Raw genomic sequence first — 26,290 nt, forward strand, 5'->3', positions numbered from 1 at the left:
TGTCTTTTATATTGCATAAAGGCAGCACCTTTTTGGAACTCTGTGGCTCTTAAAAGATTCTTCCATGATTCCAGGTCTCTTGGTTTGGTTAGATCTGTGAAAGGAGCCTCCACATCACATATCATATGTGTTTTTAGACTTGCGCTCTGTTTGTGGGTGCTTTTTGGGAACCTCTCAATCAGATTCCATTGTTCATTCAGTAATCGCAACTGCATCACAGTTGTGAAGCAAATAAAGAGACAAACCCATATATCTTAGATTACAGTACCTTATTGTATACAACTAACTAAAAGTTGATTTTAAGTTGAAAAATAATAATGCCTTTAGAATCAAAATATTTTTTCACATGAAGCATGGCTCCCCTGTTGTTAGGTTGTTGGCAGTTGCCCCTGAAATGGTTATGCAAATTTGCCTTATTTGCATAGTTATTATTTTAATGAAAACTGTAATTACCCAAAATTGGCTGAAGATGTATTCCTTTTTAGTCAAAAGATGGCCCATACCCATTTTTCACACAGCGTGCTTACCCTTACATATACGGTTTCCATGGAAAAAGGCCTAACTCCACCTTTAAGCTGCCATGCAGAAAGGTCCAATACATATTTATGTAATGTGTATGCATGGACCTTTCAAAAAAAGATGGGAACTTGCCCATCCAGATGATACCAAAAGTTGTCTGGCTCATGGACTATATGCCTTTGGGCTCCTACTGCCTGGCACCCACTCCACACCCTCCCACAATGAGGGCTATAGTTTAAAGTGCACAATATAGCCCTGTATGTAGGTAGAAATTCAGCATTTTTAGCTGTTCTGCTAGTTAGCCACAAATGTCACAGTAAGTGTTTTCCTTTTATTGTATTAGCGCCCTAGCTTTGTATAGCAGTAGCTTGAAAAGCCTATGTATTTGTTGCCTTGCTTTTTCTCTCTATTGTAGTGCTTCAACTTTTTATTGTGTGGGTTACCCTGCCTACCCCCATATCATAATGTGTGCCTATTACAATCTTTAGTCTGTAATTGTAAGAAGAGCATCCTGCTTCATTGGAAGCATGCTCCTGAAGGGGTTTGTTCAAACTCTTCCTGTAGCATCACTTGGCTGTGCCACTACAGCCGTGCCACTAAAAGGCGTGCAGTGTAGCCGCTGTTTCCATCCCCAACGAACGGCATTAGCGTAGTCGGCAGGAGCGTGCTCCTACACTGCACTACACAGCTTTTAGCGATATGGCTGTGTCGCTACAGCTGTGCCGCTATAAGTCATGCAGTCTAGCCACTATTTGTCGGCTCTCCTGCCAACAAAAAACGTCCACCCACAAAGAGCGGCGTTTGCATTGTCGGCAGGAGAGCTCTCCTGCCAACAAAGCACTGTTCACACCAGCGCTTGTCGTCGACAAAACTTTTGTCTTTTGGGGTGTGTGTGTTTGTTTGTTTTTAACACCTCTGATCGACAAAAGTTTTGTCTTTCATTTGCCAATGTAGACAAAGCCTTAGAGTCTCTTCTTTATCTAAGCTTAAACTGTTCTCTCTCATTCAGTAACTTAAACCCTTTTCCAGCTGAATGAGTTAGTCACATACTTATTTGGTTTTGAGTTGGAATTTTAATAGTGCAGATTATTTCCATATCAAGCACTTGAGAAAGGAATGATTCAGACTATGACACAGCCAAAAAAAGTGGAATATCCTACAGTCCTGTAATGATGAAAAGAATTGACAGACCAGCCTTCACCCAGCAGATACATTTATTAACTCCTACTGATACAAAAATTCCTCATCAAATTAGAGTACCAGAGAACTAGTACTGGGGTCTGCATATCTCTCATTCACTAGGATTATGAAAACTATAATGAACTGAACTGGTGTGATACACAACACCCAAAAGGTTTGTATTCCTTCATTTACATGGATGGCCAGTTACTGTTCAGCTAAAGAGACAGCTGTCTGACCTGTCCAGTTAGCAAATGCATGTTTCCTCTTTGCTCTTCTCCTACACCCAGAAAACTCTAAAGAGGTCTTCAGTTATTTTAGCCATAGAACTCATTACTGTTTTGCTCAATAGAAATAAATCTTTCTACTTTTTTATAATTTCCCAAGTCTTATGACTCCCAATACAGAAGCTCCCTGACTTACCAAGCGTTCCGTTCCGGAACGCCTTGCGTAAGTCGAATTTTGTGTAAGTCGGGAACGTCTCCCAGCATAGCTCCATAAGTAGGGCCGTCCCTAGACATTGTAGTGCCCTACGCAGCCCCCCTGTGGGTGGGGGGCTATGCCCAATGTCTGTGGGGGGCACAAGCAGGCTTGGGGGACAGGGGGGAAACCGCCCCCCAGCATGAGCCGGCAATGCAGAGCGGGCTGGGGCCGGGTCGCTCCTCGCCACCCGGTGAGTGCCAGGTGTGCCCAACCCCTGCTGCAGTCCCCCAGGACGTAGCTCAGGGGAAGGGGTGGAGTGGGTGTGGGGCTGGGGCCGAGCAGGGGTGGGAAGAGGTGGGGTGAGGGCAGAGCAGGTGCAGGGGCTGTGAGGATGGGGTGGAGTGGGCGTGGGGAGGGAGCGGGGGAAGATTTCTGGCTGGGGGATTGGGCTGGCCACTGGAGCAACATGCAGCTGCGTAGGGCACCAGGAAATCTGGGCCAATTTGGGGCACCCAAATTTCCTGGTGCCCTACACAGCTGTGTTGTTTGCATATGGGTAAGGACAGCCATGCCCATAAGTCTTCTAGTTGACCATCAATAATACAACATCCTGATATCCAGGGGGTTCTCAAACTGGGGGTCGGGACCCCTCAGGGGGTCATGAGGTTACCACCTGGGGGGTCGTGAGCTGTCAGCCTCCGCCCCAAACCCCGCTTTGCCACCAGCATTTATAATGGTGTTAAATTAAAAACACTTTTTTATATATTTATTAGGGGGGTCGCACTCAGAGGCTTGCTATGTGAAAGGGGTCACCAGTACGAAAGTTTGAGAACCACTGTGATATACTTCTTTTCATAATTTTTCCTTTCTTTTCATTTCTATGTACTTTTCATATTTATACTTAGGAGGGAAAATTGGTGTTTAATGAACAAACATACTGCTGGAAAACTGATAATTGAGCTATTGAACAGAGCTCTTGGTTGTTAAAGGGATGCAGTGCCCCTTTGGAATTACCTTTGCTTTGATTGACTGCTTTAAAAACTTGGCTGGCTTCCATAAGTCTGAAACAAAATCTACATCAGATGTTAGAGAAAGATGGAGCAGTTTTTCCTACTCTGTTCCTTGGCATAAGAGGAGTAAGAAAAAATCAAGAGAGAATGCTGAACTTGGGCTGAAGATTATTTATGAATGTCTCTTCCTTCTGCATTGAACAAAAAATTTCATATGGTCTGAAATGAATAACTGATCTTTGAACTCCAGTTGTATCTTGATACTTAATCTTAAATTAACTCAGTTGTTGGTCTCATATCACTCCTTAACAGAAGACGGTTGTTCAGTAGACTTAATGACATTTAATTTGGCACAATTAACAGACTGTTCGGCATAAATTCAGGATTGAGCTTTTTTCATAAAGTATAAAGCAGCAGCATAATTTCCATTTCCTCACACATTGCATGAACTCGCTGATTCATTACAAAACCCATACAAAGAAAGATGTTTAATAATGAAGAAAAGAAATTCAGAAAAATGAAATCATCTATCTAGACTTGGTTAGTGGGACAGTGTGGTCCTGTGGATAGAGCCCTGGACTAAGTCCAGATGCTCGGGTTTTATTCATGACTCTGCCCTGTTGGTGTTACCTTGGGCAAAACACTTTATCTCTCGGCCTCTCCCACGCTGTATTTGTCTTGTCTATTAAGTGTATAGGCTTTTCAAGACAGGGACTGTTTTTAACTATGTATATGTGCTTAGCTTGGTTGGGGTTTCTATATGGCCATCCAATATCTTGAATTGACAGATGAAAGATGTGACAAAGTCAGCCCGTCAGTGGTGCTTAGCAATGGTATGGGAAAAGAGCCCAATGCGTGAGCGGCAAACCTTCTCACAGAGGCTAGAGGTCCAATCACCAGACGGAAGTTGAAGCATACTCTGCTTCCTGGTTCACCTGTGGGCTTCAACCTGGGCTCTCTAATACCTCTCCATGGTGACTGCACCAGTCTTCTCCAACCTGAACGATTGTAGGCATTATTTTTCCAGTTGTCAGTGGGAATGCTGAATTTCTTGAGGCCTTGCTTGGCCTTGTCGCTGTATTGGAGCTTTGGCCTTTCTCTGCATTGCAGGCATTGCCTCCTCACCCCCCTCCCGCCTGCTGCTCACCTCCCTGTTCGCCTTCTCACCCCGCTCGCCTGCCCACCTCACCTCCCCGCCTCCTCACCTGAATATCGGGACAAATGGCATCTGTCGGGACGCGGGACAAAGGGCTTAATATCGGGACAGTCCCGATTTTATTAAAGCGCAGGGCCCCCCAAAGCGCAGGGCCCAGGGCTGTCGCCCCGATTCGCTCTGCCCAAGGGACGGCTCTGAGTACCCGTATCCCACAGACTCTACCGGACCACTAATACATGTATGCCTGTAACACTGGACCAGCTCAGTGAACGGCCGGACTTTCTGTTCCTCCCTAGGCTAGACAGAGAGACTCCCTTTGAGGCTTCATTTTATACATCAATGCAAATAAGTTATGTATTGCCCCTCTGAGAGGATTAGTTACTGCCCCCTGACGTGGGTTTTTACCACCCATTACCTTGTACATGTTGGTTCAATCAAAACATCTTTTTTATTATACTGTCATCCTGACCTTATCTTTTAAGAGAGGTCAGCGTGTTCCTGTTATATTTGGGGGGAGGATGTTTGTACAATACTTGGTATTGGGGTGTTCTGGTACCAGCCTTCTGGAATGTGTTTGCGTGAGTCTCCTGTGCCTAGCCTTTCTTAGGAACGTGTGTGTTTTTGCAATACCAGCCCCGTTCTTTTCCAGGTTCTGTGAGCAGGGCTTGCCTCTTGCTCACAACTTAACTTTGCTTTATAGCAGGAAAGCTTTGACCACTACTTTAGATCATACCAGGCCTTTGATACAAGGCCTTATGTTTCAGGCTCCCTTCCTACTACACTAAGCACTGGGTTCCTTTCAGTCTCCTGGATTATGGGGAAGTTCAGGTCAGCATATGATTCAAAAAAAGATGGGCCTGTCTCTTTCATGGGCTAAGCCAGAAAACCAAATATGAATATCACTGAATTTTTGGAAAGTTCAGATTTGGATCTAATTTGAGAAATTAACTTTGTCACTCAGGTTCATCTCTTTCAAGACACTAAGTTATAGAACTGGTTCTCCTTTCACACAATTTTTGTTACATCAGACATTGCTTATATGCTTACATTGCCTTGAGTGCAGGGGATTTGACTAAATGACCTCTTGAGGTCCCTTCCAGTCCTACAATTCTATGATTCTACATCATAAATTCTCAACCTGAGGGTTATGTACAGGTTTCAGAAGATTGCGACCATTGTCTGTCTCTCTCTTTTATGGATAGACAGCAAGGGGGTCCCTAAACTTTGTTTGTGTGTGTGTTCAATTGTAACATAGGAACGTGGTATGGAAAATAAATCAATAAAAAACAACTGTTTGTAGCTGCTCATAAGTTTGGAATATTGGAGATGGATAGTAGATGGAGTTCAGGTCAGATGGTGAATAGTACATGGTAAATTGTGGTGGTTCTGCAGTTGGTGGGTATTTATTTTGAATGCATTCTAGAAGATGTGGGAAACTAAGAATGCAGTAAAATTACAGTGATACTGAGAAAGTCATTGTACTTTCGTGTTACCGCTGACTTAAAAAAAAACAACCACCACCACCCTGGTGTTGGAAACAGGAATGGCTTTCCTCCTATCCAGCGATTTGTCCTGTATGAAAGAGGAAAAGTCGCCCCTGAATAAGGCAGGGCGCTCTGAAACCAAACCAAACCAAACCATAGTGTGGTTTTTCCCTTTAGCGTGTCATAGCGGTTGGAAATATTTTTGAAATCCTCCTCCCCGTGCTCCTCTGAAGGTTTGGAAGAGCCGCTTCACTTCTTGTTTAACAAGACAACAAACCCGTGTGCGCAGTGCGCTGTCCCTCCCTCGTCCAAAGCCCAGCCAACAGCGCAACGCGCTGTGCCTTTAAGGGGCTCCTCGGCTGCACATGCTCAGCTCTCTTTGTGGGGTAGTTGGATTGTCTCTCCTGTGAAGCAGCTGCAGCAGCACCAGGAGGAGGAGGGTGGGTGGGAGAGAGCATTGCAATCTCAGCCCTTTCTTTAGCAGGGAGGGGGGGGGGATTTCTGTTGACCGGCAGCCACCAGCACAGGTTTATTTATTTAACGGGGCAGGGCGGACAGAGGGGTTTGGGACAAGGGAGCTGGCCGAGGGCTACTGTGAAATAACCCCCACTCCGGGGGCTGTTAATCCGCATCCTTCCCAAGGCAGTTGCTCCGGCGGCGGCAGCACCATCAGCAGCCTGGGCTGGTGCTTGAGCCGCGCGCGTCCGCCTGGCTGAGGCGGGGGGGGGGGGGGGATTCCTCCAGAGAGGAGCAGCCGCGCTCGCGCTCCGGGCCTGGCGGAGCGAGCGGCAAACCGGCCAGGCGGCGCTGAGCGGAGATTATAATGAGCCCTGGAAAATGGCTGCTTGGACACTGTCAGCTGGGACAGCGGCTGGCTGCTAATCTCCCACCCTTCCCAGTAGGGGGAATGGGGGGCAGATAAGAGCTCCCCGCCCCCCCCCCCTCCCGGGCCGCCTGGTCGGGGGATGCTGTAGAGGGCTCGGGAGCGCTCAGTCCCCAGCTGAGGGGAGAGGAGGCGGCAGCTGCCTCCCCGCTGCTGCCCTTGTCCCGTTATCAGCGGCGAGTTGGGAGCTGGTGAGGCGGAACCGCACGGTCACGAGCCAGGCTCCCCCTCCGTGGAGGAGGGGAACGGGGCTGCGAGGGCTGGGCTCTACCTCACGGGTGGCGGCGGCGCTGGGCTCGGGGAGGGGGGGGGCGGTTTGGCTCGCCCTGACAGGATTAATTCTCTCCAGGACGGTCTCCCAGCGGCTGAGGGTGGGGGCCGCCCGCAGCCTCTCAGTGCCGCCGTCCGGCGCGGGTCGGGTGGCTGGGCGGGGGTCTGTTCCGAGCCGCCCAGCGGAGTCCGCGCGCCCGGCGGCGACAATGGATCTGGGGAGCGCCTGGCGGAGGGTGGCAGGCTCCCCTGCGCCCCACGGAGTCTGGAGACCTTGTTCCTCTTCCCCCTGCTGCTCCGCCTCGCTGCTGGATATGAACAGCTGGCTGCTCTTCTACGGCGTCCTGTACCTGGTGCTCTATGCCCAGGTGTCCCAGTCCAAGCCCTGTGACAGGACCTCCTGCTTCTCCGGGCGGTGTGTCAACTCCACCTGCCTCTGTGACCAGGGCTGGGTAGGAGACCAGTGCCAGCATTGCCAGGGCCGGTTCAAGTAAGTCTCTGCTTAATATATGATCATTTCCCCCCCCCCCCCCCGTTGTGTTTGCCTGTGCCTGGCATGATTTTGTGGGTGTGTGATTGAAGTAGGTTACAGAAGTTGGAGATGAAATAGGCCCACCACACATAAGTCCACTCCCCCCTTCCCCTGCAAATGCAGATCAGATGTTGAACTGATTAATACAGTTTTGAAATTTTTATTAAGGCTAATGTTAATATGATACACCGGTTAAGGAAAGAGTGTCTGTCTTAATAGTGCTGTCCCTTCTGCAACCCTTACGAAAATGACGCGTATCTCCAGGAGCTTCCCTGGTGAAGGAAAAAACGTTAATACATTTGAATGATTTTCCTTCAGGGGACTAAAATCTTTCTCCCATTCCACTCCTCCTCCCACCAACCTTCTTTCAAGTGCTCCTAACAAGACAGGCATTAATTAACACACACCTAGCATCATATACATATGCTTTCCATTCATTATTGAACAATATAATATTGGTTAATTATGGTTCTGTGGGAAGAAGAGGTGGTGTTGGGGTGGTGGTGCTTAACTTATGAAATCTCCCTGCAAGGGCTGAATGAGTCAAAGAGACTGAACTATGTTTTCACTCCTGAAAGTGGACTAATGCATGCTGACTGGATGGAGCGGGGAAGCATACACTGATACCCTGATTTATCTATTCTGTGGATACAATGGAAGATTGAGTTTCTAGCGCTGTCACTCTGATCCTTTGCTAAGCTTGCTTAAAAGGAAGTTAGCATAGCTCAGTGGATAAGATACTAGACTGGGAGTGAGATGACCAGTGTTCTGCTTCCAGTTTGTAACTAATCTGTGGCATGACCTTAGACAAATCACTTAGCCTCTCTGTTTTCTTTACATATCAGATATGGCTAAATTGTACTCACCCTTTCTTATGAAGCACTTTGAGATCTACAGCTGAAAAATGCCATATGATATCTAGTTAACAATAACAGTTTGCTTGATATCTGTAACAGGCAACATCACAAATTATGTCTTCAAGGGGAATTTAAAAAGAGAATACTGTCAACTAAATTATTTAAAACCTATTTAGATTTGGGTAAAAGTCCCCCCCCCCTCTTTTGGCAAATGAAAGCTGAACAAGATGGCTTCCATGTTATCTTTAATAATTATGAATGTTAAAAAAATGTTTGATTCTGGGTGCAGGTGAGCAAAATGAGCATACTTTTCAGGTAAACAAGTCACTCTAGTTAACTTAAGGAACAGTTGCAAGAAATGTTGGCTAAAGTAATGTACCTGCTTTGGGAAGAGCAGAATTTGCCTGAGAACTTGATGATCTTGTGTTTGTTCCATTAGTGAGTTGTTGACTGACTTGGAAAAGGGAGGGCAAATATTAAAGATGGAGATATTAAGCCGTTTCATCTGCATGCTAACTACAGTTAAAATTGATATGTTAAGCACATGTGTGAAGGATTTGGGGTTTTGTAACTGGTCAGTAACCCTGGAACCATGGGCTAATTGTCAGGAGGATTGTGAATGACAGGAGGGGAAGCCTCTGTGGATCTTCTTTGTGTACAATGATCAGCAGTAGACATGCTTATAGAGCCAGGAATGCCTTGCTTCAAAGGGATTATCTATATCCTGTAGCTTGATGCCAGTCACAGCATATCCTAATAGTACAAGGGCTAGGTCAAACTTTAATCTTTTGATTAAATTTCAAAGCTTGTAATTAATGAATATATTCTCTGATGGGTTACTAAAGCTGATGACACTAGAATGCCTTTAGGCATTAGCCCTTAGAGGAATTTTCTTGATTATTTGGTATTAAAGCATTTGTTTGTTTGTTTACATCAGTTGCATTTGTCAGGTTAACTTAATGGCCAGAAGCACGTCGGTTACATTTTGCCTCATGGCACTCTGCTCAATTCCAGTAGAATGCTAATAATCCATCCTCACCTAGAGGAAGGTCTAGCTGCATATTAAAAGGGCAACATTTCCTTAGTTAAGTGCACAATGTTTAAGACTTGGATCCTTGGGGGTTTTGGTAAAATCAGAACGCGTTTGTCATTAGCTACTCTATTCTAGGGTGCATATCATTAAGTGTCACTGATGCCAACATTATAATTTTGTTACAGAACAAGCTTTTTGCTTATTTGGGAGAACTGCTTTTAAAGATACACTGGTCTGGAAAAGTTATCGAGATTGGGTGCCATAAAGCTTTACTTTTGAGAAGAAAAATGTACCGTACTCTGTTAAAACTATGTGGTGGTAATATAGCATTGTAAAGACTTACCCAATCTAAGTGGGGGCTGTGTAAAGTTTGCCATTATTTGGTAGCACAAATGACTTGCAAGCCATGAAATTTAGCTAGGTGCTTAACAGTGTGATGATTAGTGTATTGTAAATGTCTAGAATAGATAGCAGCTGGAATATGGGTGCAGAAGGGGGAAAGCGATATCATAAGCTTTGCCTTGCAGCCATGTGATTTGAAGGCCTTTCTGACTTGTACAGAATACGGGGAGGCTTTCTTGTTATAATGGAACTAGCCTATCCCATTCTCATCGGTCTGAGGCAGAACCATCTGCTGTAGACATGTGCAGCCAATGGCGAGGTTTTTCACAGTGACACTTGTAGGTGACGACTGTCTGTGACCTCACTGACGCTTGTTGCTCCAATCAATAACAATTATTGTAGAGAATGTTTCAACAAGAGCAGAGATGTTATTGATAAGCATGTTGGACTATTGTACATGCAATTAAAATTAAAACAGGATGTAAATACAAGGTATACAAAAATGTTAATTGAATATAGAATTCTGTTGTGACTTTGAACATGCCTATATTATTTTAAAGTGAAGTTCTATGCTTCAACAGTTTGAAGTGTGTGAGAGAGTGGGTACAAGGTTAAAAATGAACTTTTAACTGATTTAAACTTGACTGGTAGAGGTGAAAAGCATGTTGGGATTCTTTGGGATTTTAAGGTGAGGCTTAATAAACAAAGAACTGGGATCTTTCTTTAAAATAAAGTCTTTCTTCCTGGAAAAGGATCTATAATTAGTTGAGCTCTGGGAATGAGTGACTTGAATTAGCAAACATTGAAAGCATTAACATAAGGGAAAGACTCTAGGGAGTCTTGGGGCCCATTAATTCTCATGTGAGAGTATTTTTCCCCCCCCCCCCTAAATTGAGGAATAGCAACCTAGTAGAGAGACATCAAAGATGATTGATCAATCTTAGTAAGCAGGTGTCAAAATTAATTGACTGATTCCATGGTAACCTAGCTTTTCCTCTATAGGGATTCTGTTACCGGAGGTAAGATTATTCTCTAAATGTTGCTTTGGGATGGATGAAAGATAGATAGGGAAAAAGTGAATAGGTGAAAATAGTAGCTAAATCTTTGTTAAAGTGCATTATTTGCTTCCTCTCCATATATCTACATTGTACTTTTCTCCTGAATGAAGAAAACTGTGCCCAGAACACACAACTGAAACAGAGTAAGTACTGACCTACAGCAAAAATTGGAATGAGAGGGCGAAGTTTGGATTTTTAAATCAGATAGACCTAGCCAATAGAAGTATATGGAAAGACATTCCAGGGAGCATGGGGGAGATACCTCAATGTCTATAAAGTACCTAACAGACTTTTGGATGTTAAATCAATAACACTGCCGTTCTCTGTCTGCTGTCTGTCACAATCCATGTGCTAGTTCAGATCAAACTTGCCATTTTTCAGCGGATTTGGTTTTAATAATGTTGAATTTAACACTGATACAACATTTAACTCAGACCTTTTCTGCCAGCTTTGCTGTCCCATAGGCTTTTATCTGTGGACTCCTTTACTCACACTCTGGATATCCTTTGTAGAAAGCTGTGTCCTTGAGGAGTAATGTACCACCTGCCCCAGTGAGTCAGCAGAACCCACTTAACTCTTTCTTAGGAGGATCAACACTTGCTAACAAAGAGGGGTGTAACAGGTACTAGTCTGCTACAAGATGAGATCTGAGCGACTATTTAAGTATAATTTTAACACTTCAGTTGAATAGATAGTCAAGATCTGTGCTAAAATTCTGGGGGATTGATTTTTTTCTTACATTTTTCTTCAATCTTTGTGTGACTTTCAAGTGCCTGTCCCAACGTATCAAGTGCTTCTAGGCTCTAGGGTTTATTCCTTGTACTGTGTGTATGGTAGCATCCATTACAGTCAAAGGTAACAAAACCGTTCCCATTATGACACCAAATTCATATGCTTGTAATTTTCCAGATTGTTCACCTTTGAGGCTGACATTTTCCAGACCTATTCTCTGCTGACAGTGAATTTTTAATTTTTTTTTAAAAGGTTAAATTGAAGTTAAATACAGATATATTCTTTGCTCTTTTTTCATATTATTTCCCACTCTTCAGCAAAATACAACATTAATTGTCCACATCAAAAAACATTAAGTGGAATATGCAGTCACACAAAAACAAACTCTATATAACAGGTAAACAGGAAGGAAATAAAATCTATTGTTTGTAGAGGGACAGGCAACAAGCCAGGGAGACGCAAGTTATTACAGAGAACTTGTAACAGCACAATTCCTAGGGTAAGCACATATTTAAATATAGAGAACGAAAGCACATTGATCAGTTTCATCTTCTCCGCATGGTTTCATTTTGGAGTTTTTATGCACTTTTAATTTATCAGTAGTAGCACAAACTTCTGAAGGATAACCTAAGTCTTGTTACCATACATTACCCAGAATTTCTCTTAAAGCGTCATAGAAGCAGATACCCCTTGATTAATAAAATATTTGCATCTATATTAGGGCCATCGATTAATCACAGTTAACTCATGCGATTAACTCATATTAATTGCGATTAAAAAATTAATCACGATTAATCGCAGTTTTAATCTCACTGTTAATAGAATACCAATTGAAATTTATTAAATATTGTGGATCATTTTTCTACATTTTCAAATATTTGATTTCAATTTACAACACGATACAAAGTGCATAGTGCTCACTTTATATTTTTATTACAAATATTTACATTGTAAAAATGATAAAAGAAATATATGCGGTGAATTGACAAATACTAAGTACTGTAGTGCACTCTCTATTGTGGAAGTGCATATAGTAAAACTTTAGAATCTGTAAGTCCACTCAGTCCTATTCTTGGTCAGCCAGTCACTTAGACAAACAAGTTTGTTTACAGTTACGGGAGATAATGCCGCCCACTTCTTATTTACAGTGTCACCTGAAAATGAGAACAAGTGTTCACATGGCACTGTTGTAGACGGCATTGCTAAGTATTTATGGGTCAGCTATGCTAAACATTCTTATGCCCCTTCATGCTTTGGCCACCATTCCAGAGGACATGCTTCCATGCTGATGATGCTCGTTAAATTTAATTAATGCATTATTTTTTTATGACTGAACTCCTTGGGGGAGAATTCTATGTCTCCTACTCTGTTTTACCTGCATTCTGCCATATATTTCGTGTTATGGATGACGACCCAGTACATGTTGTTTGATTTAAGAACGCTTTCACTGCAGATCTGATAAAATGCAAAGAAGGTAACAATGTGAGGTTTCTAAAGATACCTACAGAACTCGACCCAAGCTTTAAGAATCTGAAGTGCCTTCCAAAATCTGAGAGGGACGAGGTGTAGAGCATGTTTTCAGAAGTCTTAAAAGAGCATCAGTCCAATGCGGAAACTACAGAACCCTGAACCACCAAAAAAGAAAATCAACCTTTTGTTGGTGGCGTCTGACTCGTGATGATGAAAATGAATGTGCATCAGTCTGCACTGCTTTGGATTGTTATCGAGCAGAACCCATCATCAACATGGAAGCATGTCCTCTGGGAATGGTGGGCGAAGCATGAAGGGACATATGAATCTTTATTGCATCTGGCATGTAAATATCTTGCGACACTGGCTACAACAGTGCCATGCGAACGCCTGTTCTCACTTTCAGGTGACATTATAAACAAGCGGGCAGCATTATCTCCTGCAAATTATAAACAGATTTGTTTGTCTGAGCAATTGGTTGAACAAGAAGTAGGACTGAGTGGACTTGTAGGCTCTAAAATTTTACATTGTTTTATTTTTGAGTGCAATTATTTTTTGTACATAATTCTACATTTGTAAGTTCAATTTTCATGCTAGAGATTGCACTACAGTACTTGTATTAGGTGATTTGAAAAATACTATATTTTTTTTACAGTGCAAATATTTGTAATAAAATAAATATAAAGTGAGCACTGTACAATTTGTATTCTGTTGTAATTGAAATCAATATATTTGAAAATATAGAAAACATCCAAAAATATTTAAATAAATGGTATTTGTTTTACAGAGCGATTTAATGATGCAGTTAATCACGATAAATTTTTTTAATCGCTTGACAGCCCTGATCCATACTAATTTGAGCAGCAAGACTCCTCAACAAACACTTACTAAATTGTATTTCCCAGTTTCATTGAATTCACGTGTATTAATATTTTTACTGGGTTGCAGTGGGCTCCCTCCATGTCCTGAGAATTAGTGAGGCTTGTCAAGGCTGAATCCCCACTCTGTCATTTTGAGTACAGAAGGTGGGGGCCCTCAAGGATTTTAAAAATTAATACTTTCCACTCCAGGCTTGTATTAAACTCCCAAGGTTACAGCTTTTCTCTGACCTTGGCTTGGTAAATGCTGCCACCACCCAAATGCCAAGAACCCCCTTGGACCCAGGAAGGAGCACTTGGGAATTCCTTCCTGTGGGGTACCCTCAAGCCCTTTCACCCCCTCTGCGGGGAAGAGCTCAGAAAGAAAACAAAGGAAATTAGTTCTTGCTACCAGCTAATAAAACAACATGCACAAAACTCTTAGGACACCAAAAATCCAGTCCTGTTCTTAAAAAAGGTAAATTTTATTAAATAAAAAGGAAGAAAATACACCTGGAACTTAGGCTTTGGCTAGATTTTAAAAGAGCAATTCCAAAAATTAAGCACCCAAAATAGCTTTCTTGGGGGTTCATCTTGAAGGGTACAAGCAAACAGAAGCATCTGGGGTTAGCACAGAGGAGTTCACAAGCCTTAAAAAATAAACAGAAACAAACCTACTCGTGTCTTTTTAGACATTCCCTAATTTTACTTACATATCTGAGGCTTCAGATAAGTAGGTTCGAGGTATGAATTGATAATCTCTAATCATACCTGGTTTAAAGCTGCTTACAGCATTGCCTCTCTGTGTCCCTGCAACCCAGAGAGAGAACAACAGATAAAGGGAAAGTTTCTTTCCCAATTTTAAACAGTTCTACCTTCCCATTTGCTCTTTTGGTCAGGTGCCCACTTCCTTTTCTTTACCTGGGGGGCTTTTAACCCTTTACAGGTAAAGCAAGCGGAGAACAGCTACCAAGAGGGATTTTACAGCTAGCTGGCTGGCTGGGTGTCCATCAAAGGGAGCTCTCCCCTCCCCCCCCCCTTTATTTATCATAAGGGTGAATATTCGATTCAACTTTTCAGAAGTCCGTATGTGGAGAAGAAAAAGTTGTTGGGAGTGGGTGGGGTGTGGAGAAGGCAGCAAAACTTCTGCTTCCTCCTTCCCATCCCCCAAGAGTCTAATAGCATCTGTCTTGTTATGTGGGCTCATTGCTGATGCCCAGATCCAGCAGAGTAGAAATATTATCGTCTATAAAGTCTACCAATTGTGCAGTGGGGATTCTGAGGTTTCATGCAAGTTTTTTTTATATGCTAATTAGTTTGCAAGTTATGTTGTGTGCTGGACAATAGGTTATATTAATTTCTTGAAACTCTGTTACCATCTTGTCTTTTCCATCAGTTTTAGACAAGTCTGACTTTCTGGTGTAATGCCTACTGTGGGGAGCATAAATAAGAGGTCCCACTTTATTATCCGGTACTAGGAATTTGTTCCCTTGTGGCTTGAACATAATCAGTTTTTTGGTTTAAAGCTTTCAACAGCTGTCTAATAGAGAGCCCTCTTGTAGTCTAAAGTCTGGAGATTGTCACCTGCTCCTGCAGGTTCTTTTCAATGGTGTAATGAAGTAGGAACTAGAAGCTTCACTTTTAGCACTTTTACCTTCATTTCTCATTCTCTGACACCTCAAAAAATTCCCAATATATTGTAACAAGAGTGACTCTCAGGAGTACTGATAGAAAATTACGAAACTTTATTTCCTAGCTCTGGTCACCAGTTCTGGTCACGGTTGCAAAAACGCTGTGCTGTTATAGTGGACAGTATCCACTGACTCCAGAGGTTACAGTTACAATTATTATATTTGGTATTAATTGAGTTCTGGTGCTTTATAATTTTTTTGGCAAGTTGTAAACATGCACACATCTGGCTGTGTGTGCCAGGTTCTTGTGGCAGTTGCGTGCTGTTCCTGTGAATTTGTGTGTGTGTGAAAGTTTAAACAAAATTATTTTAGCTGTTTCTTAGTGAGAGAAGAAGAAAAATAGTCTTCCTATGGTGAAAGCAGCTTTCCCAATTTTTTTAAGGTTTGATGTATCGTTGAAAATTATAGCAGCATAGCTATTTCGGTCTGGCATGTGCTGACGTAACCCCAGTGTATGGAAGAGTACTTCTGTTGATATAGCTACTGTTGTTCGGGGAGGTGGTGTTCCTTCACCAACCGCAAACCCTGCTTCTGTTAGTATATGCTGCATCTACGGTAAGGGGCTATGCTGGCATAGCCATGCTGGTAAAGTCTCCATAGTATAGACATACCCTAAAATACAACTACAGCAAAAACTGCTGAAGGCTTAAACTAAAAAATTAGCATGGGATTAGTCTTTGAGGACAAGCACTTTGTATTGATATAGAGATGTTTGGGAGATGCAAAAATATTAAGTTGGTCTGAAAAGTTTGAAACAAGAAAATGCTTTTTGGAAATGAGTTTTCCAATCAGCCCTAGGCATGCTCAGTAGTATCTGCTATGATTAGTTCTGCCTTTGTGACATTACTGCACACTTCTCTGTCCTATCTGACCGGCATAGGGGCCGTGCAGTTTCTGAGCAGGAAGAAAGACATTTGCTCTTAGTATCAGGCTACATCTACACTACAGGGGGGGGTCGATTTAAGATACGCAAATTCAGCTACGCGAATAGCGTAGCTGAATTCGACGTATCAGATCCGACTTACCCTGTTGTGAGGACGGCGGCAAAATCGACTGCCGCGGCTCCCAGTCGACGGCGCTTACTCCCACCTCCGCTGGTGGAGTAAGCGCGTCGATTCGGGGATCGATTGTCGCGTCCTGACGAGACGCGATAAGTCGATCCCCAAGAGATCGATTTCTACCCGCCGATTCAGGCGGGTAGTGTAGACCTAGCCTCAGAGGGGTAGCCGTGTTAGTCTGAATCTGTAAAAAGCAACAGAGGGTCCTGTGGCACCTTTAAGACTAACAGAAGTATTGGGAGCATAAGCTTTCGTGGGTAAGAACCTCACTTCTTCAGATGCAAGTAATGGAAATCTCCAGAGGCAGGTATAAATCAGTATGGAGATAACTAGGTTAGTTCAATCAGGGAGGGTGAGGTGCTCTGCTAGCAGTTGAGGTGTGAACACCAAGGGAGGAGAAACTGCTTCTGTAGTTGGATAGCCATTCACAGTCTTTGTTTAATCCTGAACAAACAAAGACTGTGAATGGCTATCCAACTACAGAAGCAGTTTCTCCTCCCTTGGTATTCACACCTCAACTGCTAGCAGAGCACCTCGCCCTCCCTGATTGAACTAACCTCGTTATCTCCATACTGATTTATACCTGCCTCTGGAGATTTCCATTACTTGCATCTGAAGAAGTGAGGTTCTTACCCACGAAAGCTTATGCTCCCAATACTTCTGTTAGTCTTAAAGGTGCCACTGGACCCTCTGTTGCTATTTGCTCTTAGGTTGTCACTGGAACTGTTTGCATAAAGCAAGACGTTTTTGTCTTGTTGAAGACCAAGATCTTGCAGAAAAACTTACCTTAACATCAGGAACAGGAGACCTTGAGTACTGGAGAGAATCACTAATCCTGTAATTTTAGGGGCTTTGTGATTATTGCTGTATTCTACAGTGTGTGTCACTTAGATCCATATGGAGGAAACTCTCTGGCCATCGATCTCCTTTCTTCCAGGTGGAAGAGAAGCTGTGCCAACAGCAATAGTACCCTCTATTTATTCCATAATGGACCTTACAGAAGGATTTCCACATGTCCAGGTCCCATCCCGGGGAAGGAGTTGGACGCTGGGAAAGAGTAAGCAGATCCATGAAAACTAGACAAAAATGATGATAAAGTTATAAGCTATAATATATGTGCCATGTAGCACCTCTCCTTCCCTCCACACACCATCTCTGTGAGCTTTCATGGTCAGAGAGAGTCCCTGGTAATGAGTCTGGAACAATGGGGAGTGATGCCCGTGGGGACTGATCTGTCAAATTTGGAGTGCATAGGCAATGACCTTTTTCTGTTGGGGAGAGGGGAATAACTGCTGCTTTCTTCCCTGATAGTGCAATGTAAGGGAGTTTCTATAAGATGATCTTCAACGAGTTTTCCTCTCCCTAGGGTCCCTTCTTAGGTGCTTGTATTATATATTTTTTAAAATTTATTTATTTTTTTAATATCCTGTCATAAACATATAGCTAAGGATTCATAAAATCCCTCCTTACCTGTAAAGGGTTAAGAAGCTCAGATAACCTCGTTGGCACCTGACCAAAAGGACCAATAAGGGGAGAAGATACTTCCAAATCTGTGGGGGAAGGTTTTTGTTTTCGGTTCCTTTGTTCTTTCCCGGTCAGCGAGGAGCCAGGGCAGGGAAAATACATCTCCCTAAGCCATATCTGAACTAAGCATCTAATATTGCAGAAATAGTAAGTAATAGCAAGGAAATGCGTTAGATTATCTTTTGTTTTAGCTTGAGAATTTTCCCTGTGCTAAGAGGGAGGTTTATCCCTGTTTTTGTAACTTTAAAGTTTTGCCTAGAGGGGAAATCCTATGTGTTTGGAATCTTTTTGTTACCCTGTAAAGTTATCTTCCATCCTGATCTTACAAAGGTGATGCTTTAATCTTTTTTTAAATTGTTTTTCAGTGTCCTAAAGACTGAGGGGGGTTGATCTGTGCTCACTTTGTAACCAATTGGTTAGGATATTATTCTCAAGCCTCTCCAGGAAAGGGAGTATAGGGGCTTGGGGGGATATTTTGGGGGAGGTAGGGCTCCAAGTGGCCCTCCCTGAATGTTTGTTTAAATCACTTGGTGGTGGCAGCGATACTAAGAGCAAGGAAGGAATTTGTGCATTGGGGAAGCTTTTAACTGAAGCTGGTAGAAATAAGCTTGGGGGGGGGGGGGCCTTTAATGCGGGTCTCCACATCTGTACCCTAGAGTTTAGAGTGGGGAGGGAACCCAGACAGATCCCAACAGTAATGTTAAGTAGGCTGTATTGTACATGTGTAGTACTGTATTTACTATTTTGGTTTACATGGTTCAATGTGTAGATGAATACATTGCTGTTCATTATAAAGTGTGTAGTGTGGCTGAAGTAATATTGTAGTTCTATTCCAACTTCACATTTCCTACTTTTACTTTTAACTGGGAAACGTAATGTACCATTATTTTATTTAAAAAATAAAAATCTTTGGACCAGTGATCTAGAAGTACAACATATGACCTTATACATTGCACCTTTACTGGATGGATGGTTTTGTTTTAATTCTGAAACTTCATTGGTAACTAAATGTATTCAGGGAGAAATCAGAATATCTGGGATGTGGCTGCTTCTCTCTGACAATATAATTAGCTATATTGTTCCTGGTATAGGGTTGTTTAAAAATATTGACTAGAGATGGGCTATGAAGTATTTTATAAAATAGTTCAGCAGTATTGAAATTTTAATTGTATTATATTGGTGTCATTGCTTGCATTAAGATACTGTCTTGTTACACGTTCGTTTTTTTTTTTTAAATGAACTTCACTTATAGTGCTTATGTTTCCTGTTTTCAAAATGTATGCAACCAATGCTATTTTTTAAACAGGCTATTATGTTTGCAACTGTTATTGGAAAACCAGATTTGCAAACAGTGTTTCCAAACAGTTCCTTACACCAGACTTCTTTGTTTAGTCAGATTTGGTGCTCAAGTATTATGGTAATAAAAACCCTATAAGAATTTAGAAAGCTCTGCAGTAGGCTACAAAGCTGCCAGCTAACCCAGCTTCAACAGTGAAAAGTCCCAATAATTTCAGTTGGACTAGTTATGGGAGTTAAGCATTCCATCCATTCAGGGCTGGCTTTAGGCCGATTCAACCGATTCTGCTGAATCGGGCCCCGCAGCTGTCCACCCCACCCCCAGCTCACTTCCCCCTCCTCCCCTCCCCTGAACGTTCTCCCACCCTGCTCCTCCCCCTCCCCTGCTTCCCGCGAATCAGATGTTCGCGGGAAGTCTGAAAACAAGCAGGGGCAGGCTGCAGTAGGTAAACTGGGAGGAGGGGGGGCATGAGGAGGGCTCCGGGGAGGCGCGGTCCCGGCCGAGCGGCTCCCTCCGGCCCCGGCGGCTCTGGCTCCGGCCTGGGCACCGGCCCCGGCTCCGGCCGAGCATGCCGGCCCGGCCCCGCGGCTCCAACCGAGCATGCCGGCCCGGCCCCGCGGCTCCAACCGAGCATGCCGGCCCGGCCCCGCGGCTCCAACCGAGCATGCCGGCCCGGCCCCGGCCCGAGCAGCTCCGGCCTGGCTCGGCTCGAGCGCCGGCCCCAGTTCCGGCCAAGTGCGCCGGCCCGGCCCCGGCTCCGAGCCAGGTCGGCTCGGGCCACGAGGCGCCGGCCCCGGTTCCGGCCGAGCGCGCCGGGCCGAGCGGCGCCGGCCGAGCACCCCCGGCCCGGCTTGGCTCGGGCCCCGGGGCGCCGGCCCCGGTTCCCTGCAGGAATCGGGCCCTGCTCTTGCTAAAGCCGGCCCTTCATCCATTAGCACATAGGGCCCTAAGCTTTCTACTGGCTTTTTAAAAAATATGGGACTTTGACCTTCCAAAGAAGTGATTTCTTTCAAGAGCCCTCATTGTACGTTGTTGCTTAGCAGTCTCAGTTGTAAAACAAGGTGTAGAAAACAAATGGTTGGCTTTCCCCTTTGTCGTCCCCCTTCCTCTCTCCTCCCCCCACCAACTCTCAACTTTCATGTGCTACCAAAACAAATTTGGTTGCTCTGGTCACTATATAGATATGTACTTTTTTATATTGACAGTACTTTTGAAAGATAATGATTATTAAGTTGTCCAATCATTTATCCCAGTGTTCAATATTTGAACACTTTCATTTAATTTGGTGAATGCTCATATTGTATTTGTCTTTGGAAAAATTTAATTACATGTAATTTAAGAAAGTATGTTGCATATTATAACTTTTTAAACAGGTAACCAAAATATTATGAAGGTCACAAAGGATGCCTTTAAAACCCATCATTTTCAAATGGCTACTCTCATTTTAGCCTAATGCTTGTGATGTCTGTGTTCACCTACTTTTTTTTTACTTCACTGTAGATATTAGCGATGTATATGTCTAATATGTTTATGCAGGATGTTGATTCTTTGACATTTTGAATAAGTAATAGATTGGAAAATATACCTTGTTATCAGTACTATATGGAATTTCATCTTTCTAAATCTTGTGCACTGGCTATAGGGAAACATTTGTAACTATAACCCCAATAGCTGGCTGCATATTTGGGAATCAGTAGTGGTTCCCACTGTACAGTAAAGTATTGGTAAGCTTAGCTTTCACTACCTGCATAGTGCAAAATATATGATCTTGGCATGATTGTATTTTTAGAAGCAATTACCATAGTTGATGTCATTATTTAAAATAAATAGGGTAGATAATGCAATTTGATATATGCCACTGTAAGTATTAGTGTGTGAGGTTCACAACATCCTTTTACTGCTTGCCTGTACACCCCTCCTCCCCACAAGAGCTTCCTTGACTCCCTGTTCTGGTATTATTAAAATGTCCTCGGGCACTGTTTGTGTGACACCAAATATGTCAAACCACAGTGGTATTTGAAACTATTTAAGTAGTAAATTAGAACACTTGATGATATACAGTAACACATAATGGGAGCTCTTCTAAGTATTTGAGATGGACCCAGAACCCCAGATTCCAATAGTCTTTAAGTTGAGAGCAGTAAAACTTGCTCATATGTCAGTATGTTGGATTTTAGTGTTTTGGATTCATCTCATTATAGACACAGTTTGGGATCACAGTATAAAAACCGAATATCTTAAAGTAGAGCTTTGGAGGTACTTCCAAATGAAAAGCAATTGAAAAGACTGACATTAAGTCTAGAGAGGAGGAATGAAATTCTGGCCCAACTGAAGTTGCAGATAAACACCCCATTAACCTCAATGGACTCAGGATTTCACCCCAGATGAGTAAACTGGGATGTGACAGAGATCCACAAAGCAATGCTTAGGTATAGAGAAGGTAGAGCAGGTGACCAGATTTACCTTCTAATAATTCACGAAGAGAACATTCAGTAAAACTGAAAGACAACTAAATAAAACTGAATGGAAATATTTCTGTTAAACCACACTAATAAGAGTTCCACAGGGTAATCCTTGACACCAAGATCTAGTAGGATTAAAAATAAAATGTTTTTATGTAAATTAGAACATTCACAATTATATTAGAATATATATAAATGGGACTGAGCTGCAGAGTTTGGGATTTGGGTTTCTGGTACAAGCCAAAGTGTATAACATTTATTTTAGTAAGCAATGATATCATGACCTTTAGGGTCATCTTCAGAAACCGCTTTTCTTTTTCAAATAATCTTTTATACTATATATAAGCAAAATGCTTTCCCCCCTTTTTTTACAGATCCTATTGTAAGTCTCTCTTTCTAGAAAACTAATCCAAACATATTTAGTAAATTTAAACACATGGGAGTGCACACGTGTTTATGTACTGCAAGTATCTATAAACATTGTGCCAGGTGTTGATGTTGGTGACATCTGTAAATCCACTGGTGTAAATATGAAGTAAATTACTCTGGAAGTAAGAACAGACTTTGGCCTATAGTTTGGTGAAGGTTGGTGGGAATACTGTACAAACTTGTGTGTGCTAGTGGGGCGAAAATAAAATAATTTCAGAAATGTTGTGTAAAGGAAGGATTAATGAGTCCATTGGAAATCAGTGTTGAAAGATGTGCTTTGTCAGAGTATTGGACTTTGATTTAAACTTGAGTTATGTCAAGATGTGGTCACAAAAGGTGGGTTGTCCACACATCAACTTTAGTATTTGTTAAAGGTCTGACTAGCTGGTGAAGGATTAGTTTAAAATTTTGTTAGGAGAAAAACCAATGAAGTGTAGATGGAACTTCGGACAAATGTTATTAGGGAATAATTTTCTAGCAGTGTCGTTGGAAATCATTGTTCACCATTAGCAGGCATGGTTGTGTCATGTCTCCTTGCAGATTTGCGACAATAGCTGATTATTAAAGGATTTTTGGCATCTGACCAGGTCTTACTGAGGAGAGCAAAAAGGAAATGAGCCCTAGTTCTCTCCACTTTCACTCTTCAGGGGACTGAGGTTGGGAGAATGGAAAATTCTCAAAAGCAGGAGAAAGAGACTGGTGACCAAAGCAAATGGTTATAAAAGGACTCCTGAGGGAAGACCCACACAGGAAGTTTGGGCAGCAGGATAGATGGGCACAGCCTGGCCAAGGTCAAAGAAGAAGTGCGGGAGAGAGGCTCAGTGTTTCAGAACACAAGCTGTGCTCTGGAGCAAAAGGACTCTGGATGGGCCCAAAGAATGGAATGGTGAGGAAACGGAGGCAGGAAAATGTGTGTAGGTTTTATTATTTTTATATAGATTTGTGTATTTGTGCTCTTAAGAAAAGAGAAATAGTGTCAAACTTCTGTGCAAAATCTGTCTGTTATGTGCTACACCTACTGCATGACCCTGTTAAAGAGTTGAACCTGAAGCCTTTGGATGGGGTTCTGGGACAGGGTATGTTTAAGATATTGTAATATCTTTGGGGTTCTGGGGGCCTCAGGTAGGTGGGCTGGAGGGTGCCATTTCCATAATGGGGTAATACGCTGAGCATTTGTTTTCAGGAAATGTGCCAGAGAGGCAAGGGAGAAAACAGTGCTCCAGTTTACCAGTGTACATGGGAATTCAGTGTCTGGATCCCCTCACAGCAGTCTGGTGAGCTACTGGCAGGAGGAATGTGACCAGATAGTTCACAGCAATACTGCATCTGACTCAAAACAGTCCTCCTTTTCCCAGAGGAATCTGTGCTAGTGTAAGTAAATGAAAATGGAAAAACACGCATAGCAGTCTCGCAGATGTTAAAGAGCTGATGAATACTAGCAGGCTCACTAAAATTTACGTTCAGATAAGATGAATGCTATGTCAACATGCAGGAAAGATGTTTGACAAAATGTTATTTCAAATACTCCCTGAAAATATTTGCTTTATTTATATAGCACCATGGTTCATTGTAGACAATTAAGGCAATGTCCTATCCCTTAGGAACTTAGTCCAATTCAAATTAAACAATTTAATGATTCTGATACGAACAGACTATGGTGGGCAGAGGGTAGAGAAGACTGATAGAGGGATAGCAGTGAATAATGAGGAAAGTATTCCTTTTCTATGAGTGGTAGGAGTTGTGGAAGGTTTAATCAAGCCGAGCAGATTAAATACATTGTTTCATGTGTTTCCTGATAGTTTCTATTATTAACAGGTCCAATTCTTCTACTCTTAATTTGAATAGAACTTTGACATTTATATGGAATAAGACACGATTGGTTGTGAGTAATAGTGATAGAATTGGGCCCAAACACCTTGCATTTTAACAGCTGTTCTGAAACATTCTTAAATGCTGTTAAAGTCAATGGGACATAAGGTTAAATGCCTTCCTAAATCAGGGCTTAAGGTATTTGCTGCCAGACTAAGAATGGATAACGTTGAAATGAAGATGAGTTGTTGAAAGCTAGCCGGAAGGATGATCCATTGATTTGAGTGCTACCCTAGCTGTGTAGAGACTAGGGTTGAATTCCTGGTCTACTAGAAGCTTCCTTTCGACCCAAGGCAAGTCATAGGCGTTGTCTACACTACTACAGTAAGTCAGCTTAAGTTATGCTACTTCAGTTATGTGAATAATGTAACTGAAGTCAACGTAGCTTAGGCTGACTTACACTCCGCTGGGTTGATGGGAGACACTCTCCCGCCAACTTACCTTACTTGGGGAGCTGGGGAGCTGGAGTTGATGGGAGAGCGCTCTGCCATCGACTTAGTGGGTCTTCACCAGACCTGCTAAATTGACACTGCTGCATCGATCGCAGCAATGCCAATCTACAGGAAAGTGTAGACCTGGCCATAGTCTCTCTCTGCCTTACGCTTTGTCTACACTACACTATTTTGTCGGCAAAAGGCAGCTTTTGTCGACAGAACAGTGGAGGTGTACACACTACAATGCTACATTTGTTGGCAAAACAAAACCACCTCGATGAGAGGCATAGAGCTTTTTGCTGCAAAGTTAAAGCGACAAAGCATCAATGTAGATGCTGCCATTTGTTATGTCGTCATAATTGGCTCCCCCCCCCCCCCCCCGGTATCCCACAATGTCCACCGTGACTGCTCTGCTCGTTGTTTTGAACTTAACTGTATGCAATGCAGCCATCCAGGCATGCGCCCCTCCCCTTTCAAAATTCCGGGAAGTTTTGACGACTCTGCTGTGGCAGCAAACAGCAAATCATTAACTCAGAATTCTGGCAATAGGAACACAGCTGCTGGCTGGAGGGGGAGAGAGGAGGAGGGGAGAAAAGTGGGGCTGACTGCTGTATAGAGCCAGGGAGGGAGATGGTGGCTGATGTTGGGGTGTGTGTCACCCCCATTCCTCCCGCCTCAGGACTGGTTGCCTCCGCCAGCTGCTGTCTGAATTTAGAGACAGGATGCCAACACACTCACTGCCCCAACACACTCACTGCCCCAACACACAACATATATACACATGCGTGCACACACGCTTCCTTTTTGGGGGTGGGGCAGACATGATTTGTGAATGGTTGGCAATGCTTGTTAAACACTCATACAAATTGAGAATGCAAGATAATAGGAGGATGCTTTTATTAGATGGACTACATTACTCATGTGGTAGAACCACAGCTCTCCCATAAGTCTGTCAATAGAAGTGTTATGGCATAAACAAAATATATTGTGATGTGAGGTGCTATCTCCCCCTGCCTTCCCCTCCGTTTTTTATTGTAAAAGTCTACCTTTAAGGCTTTTTAGCTTTTGAAGAACAATAGCTAGCATGGAAACAATTTCATCAGCGACACAGGGAAAGCTCAAGTCTCAATTTTCCAAGTGTTCTTTCTGTTGTGCAGAAGTACCATTGACATTAATGAGAGGGAGACATTGGGGAGAAAGTCATTTTACATAACTGTTCAAAATGTTGGGAAATGCAGAACTTTATGCAATGATATCTATTGTGTGGGTACCCCTCAAAACTCACATCTTGCCTATCTAGAGAACATACTTATCTAGCTCCAATTACTGTTGTACATCAGCACTTCACAATTTTTAATGCATTTGTCCTCAGCACCTCAGAGGCAGGGAAGTACTATTTTTCCTATTTTACAGCTAGGGAACTAAGGCTATGTCTAAACTATAGAGTTTTGTTGACAAAACTGTCGCTTTAATTAAACTGCTATTGCATGTCCACACTATGCTCCTTGCGTCAGCAGAGTGCATCCACACTAGCAGCTCTTGCATCTACGCAGAGACCAAGTGCACTGCGGGTAGCTAGCCCACTGTGCAACTGGCCGCAGGGTGCTTTGGGAAGGGTTTGCAATGCCTTATGGGGCAGGTACAGCATCACATGATGCAGGTTTTTCAATCCGATCATTCCATGGGCATCTACTAGATTGCCATCGGCTTTTCAACTGAAG

General features: G+C 43.0%; 1 protein-coding gene across 1 annotated transcript in view; it reads left to right on the forward strand.

The window, feature by feature from the left end:
* Window positions 1-7,133: 7,133 nt before the first annotated feature.
* ATRNL1 (attractin like 1) overlaps window positions 7,134-26,290 on the forward strand; it is a 1,044,719-nt gene continuing 1,025,562 nt past the window's right edge. Inside the window, exon 1 of the mRNA XM_065407744.1 lies at window positions 7,134-7,414. Within this exon, the coding sequence (XP_065263816.1) occupies window positions 7,134-7,414 (281 nt within the window). The remainder of the gene's footprint in view (window positions 7,415-26,290) is intronic.

Source organism: Emys orbicularis, chromosome 7, assembly GCF_028017835.1.
Source record: "Emys orbicularis isolate rEmyOrb1 chromosome 7, rEmyOrb1.hap1, whole genome shotgun sequence".
Lineage (NCBI taxonomy): Eukaryota > Metazoa > Chordata > Testudines > Emydidae > Emys > Emys orbicularis.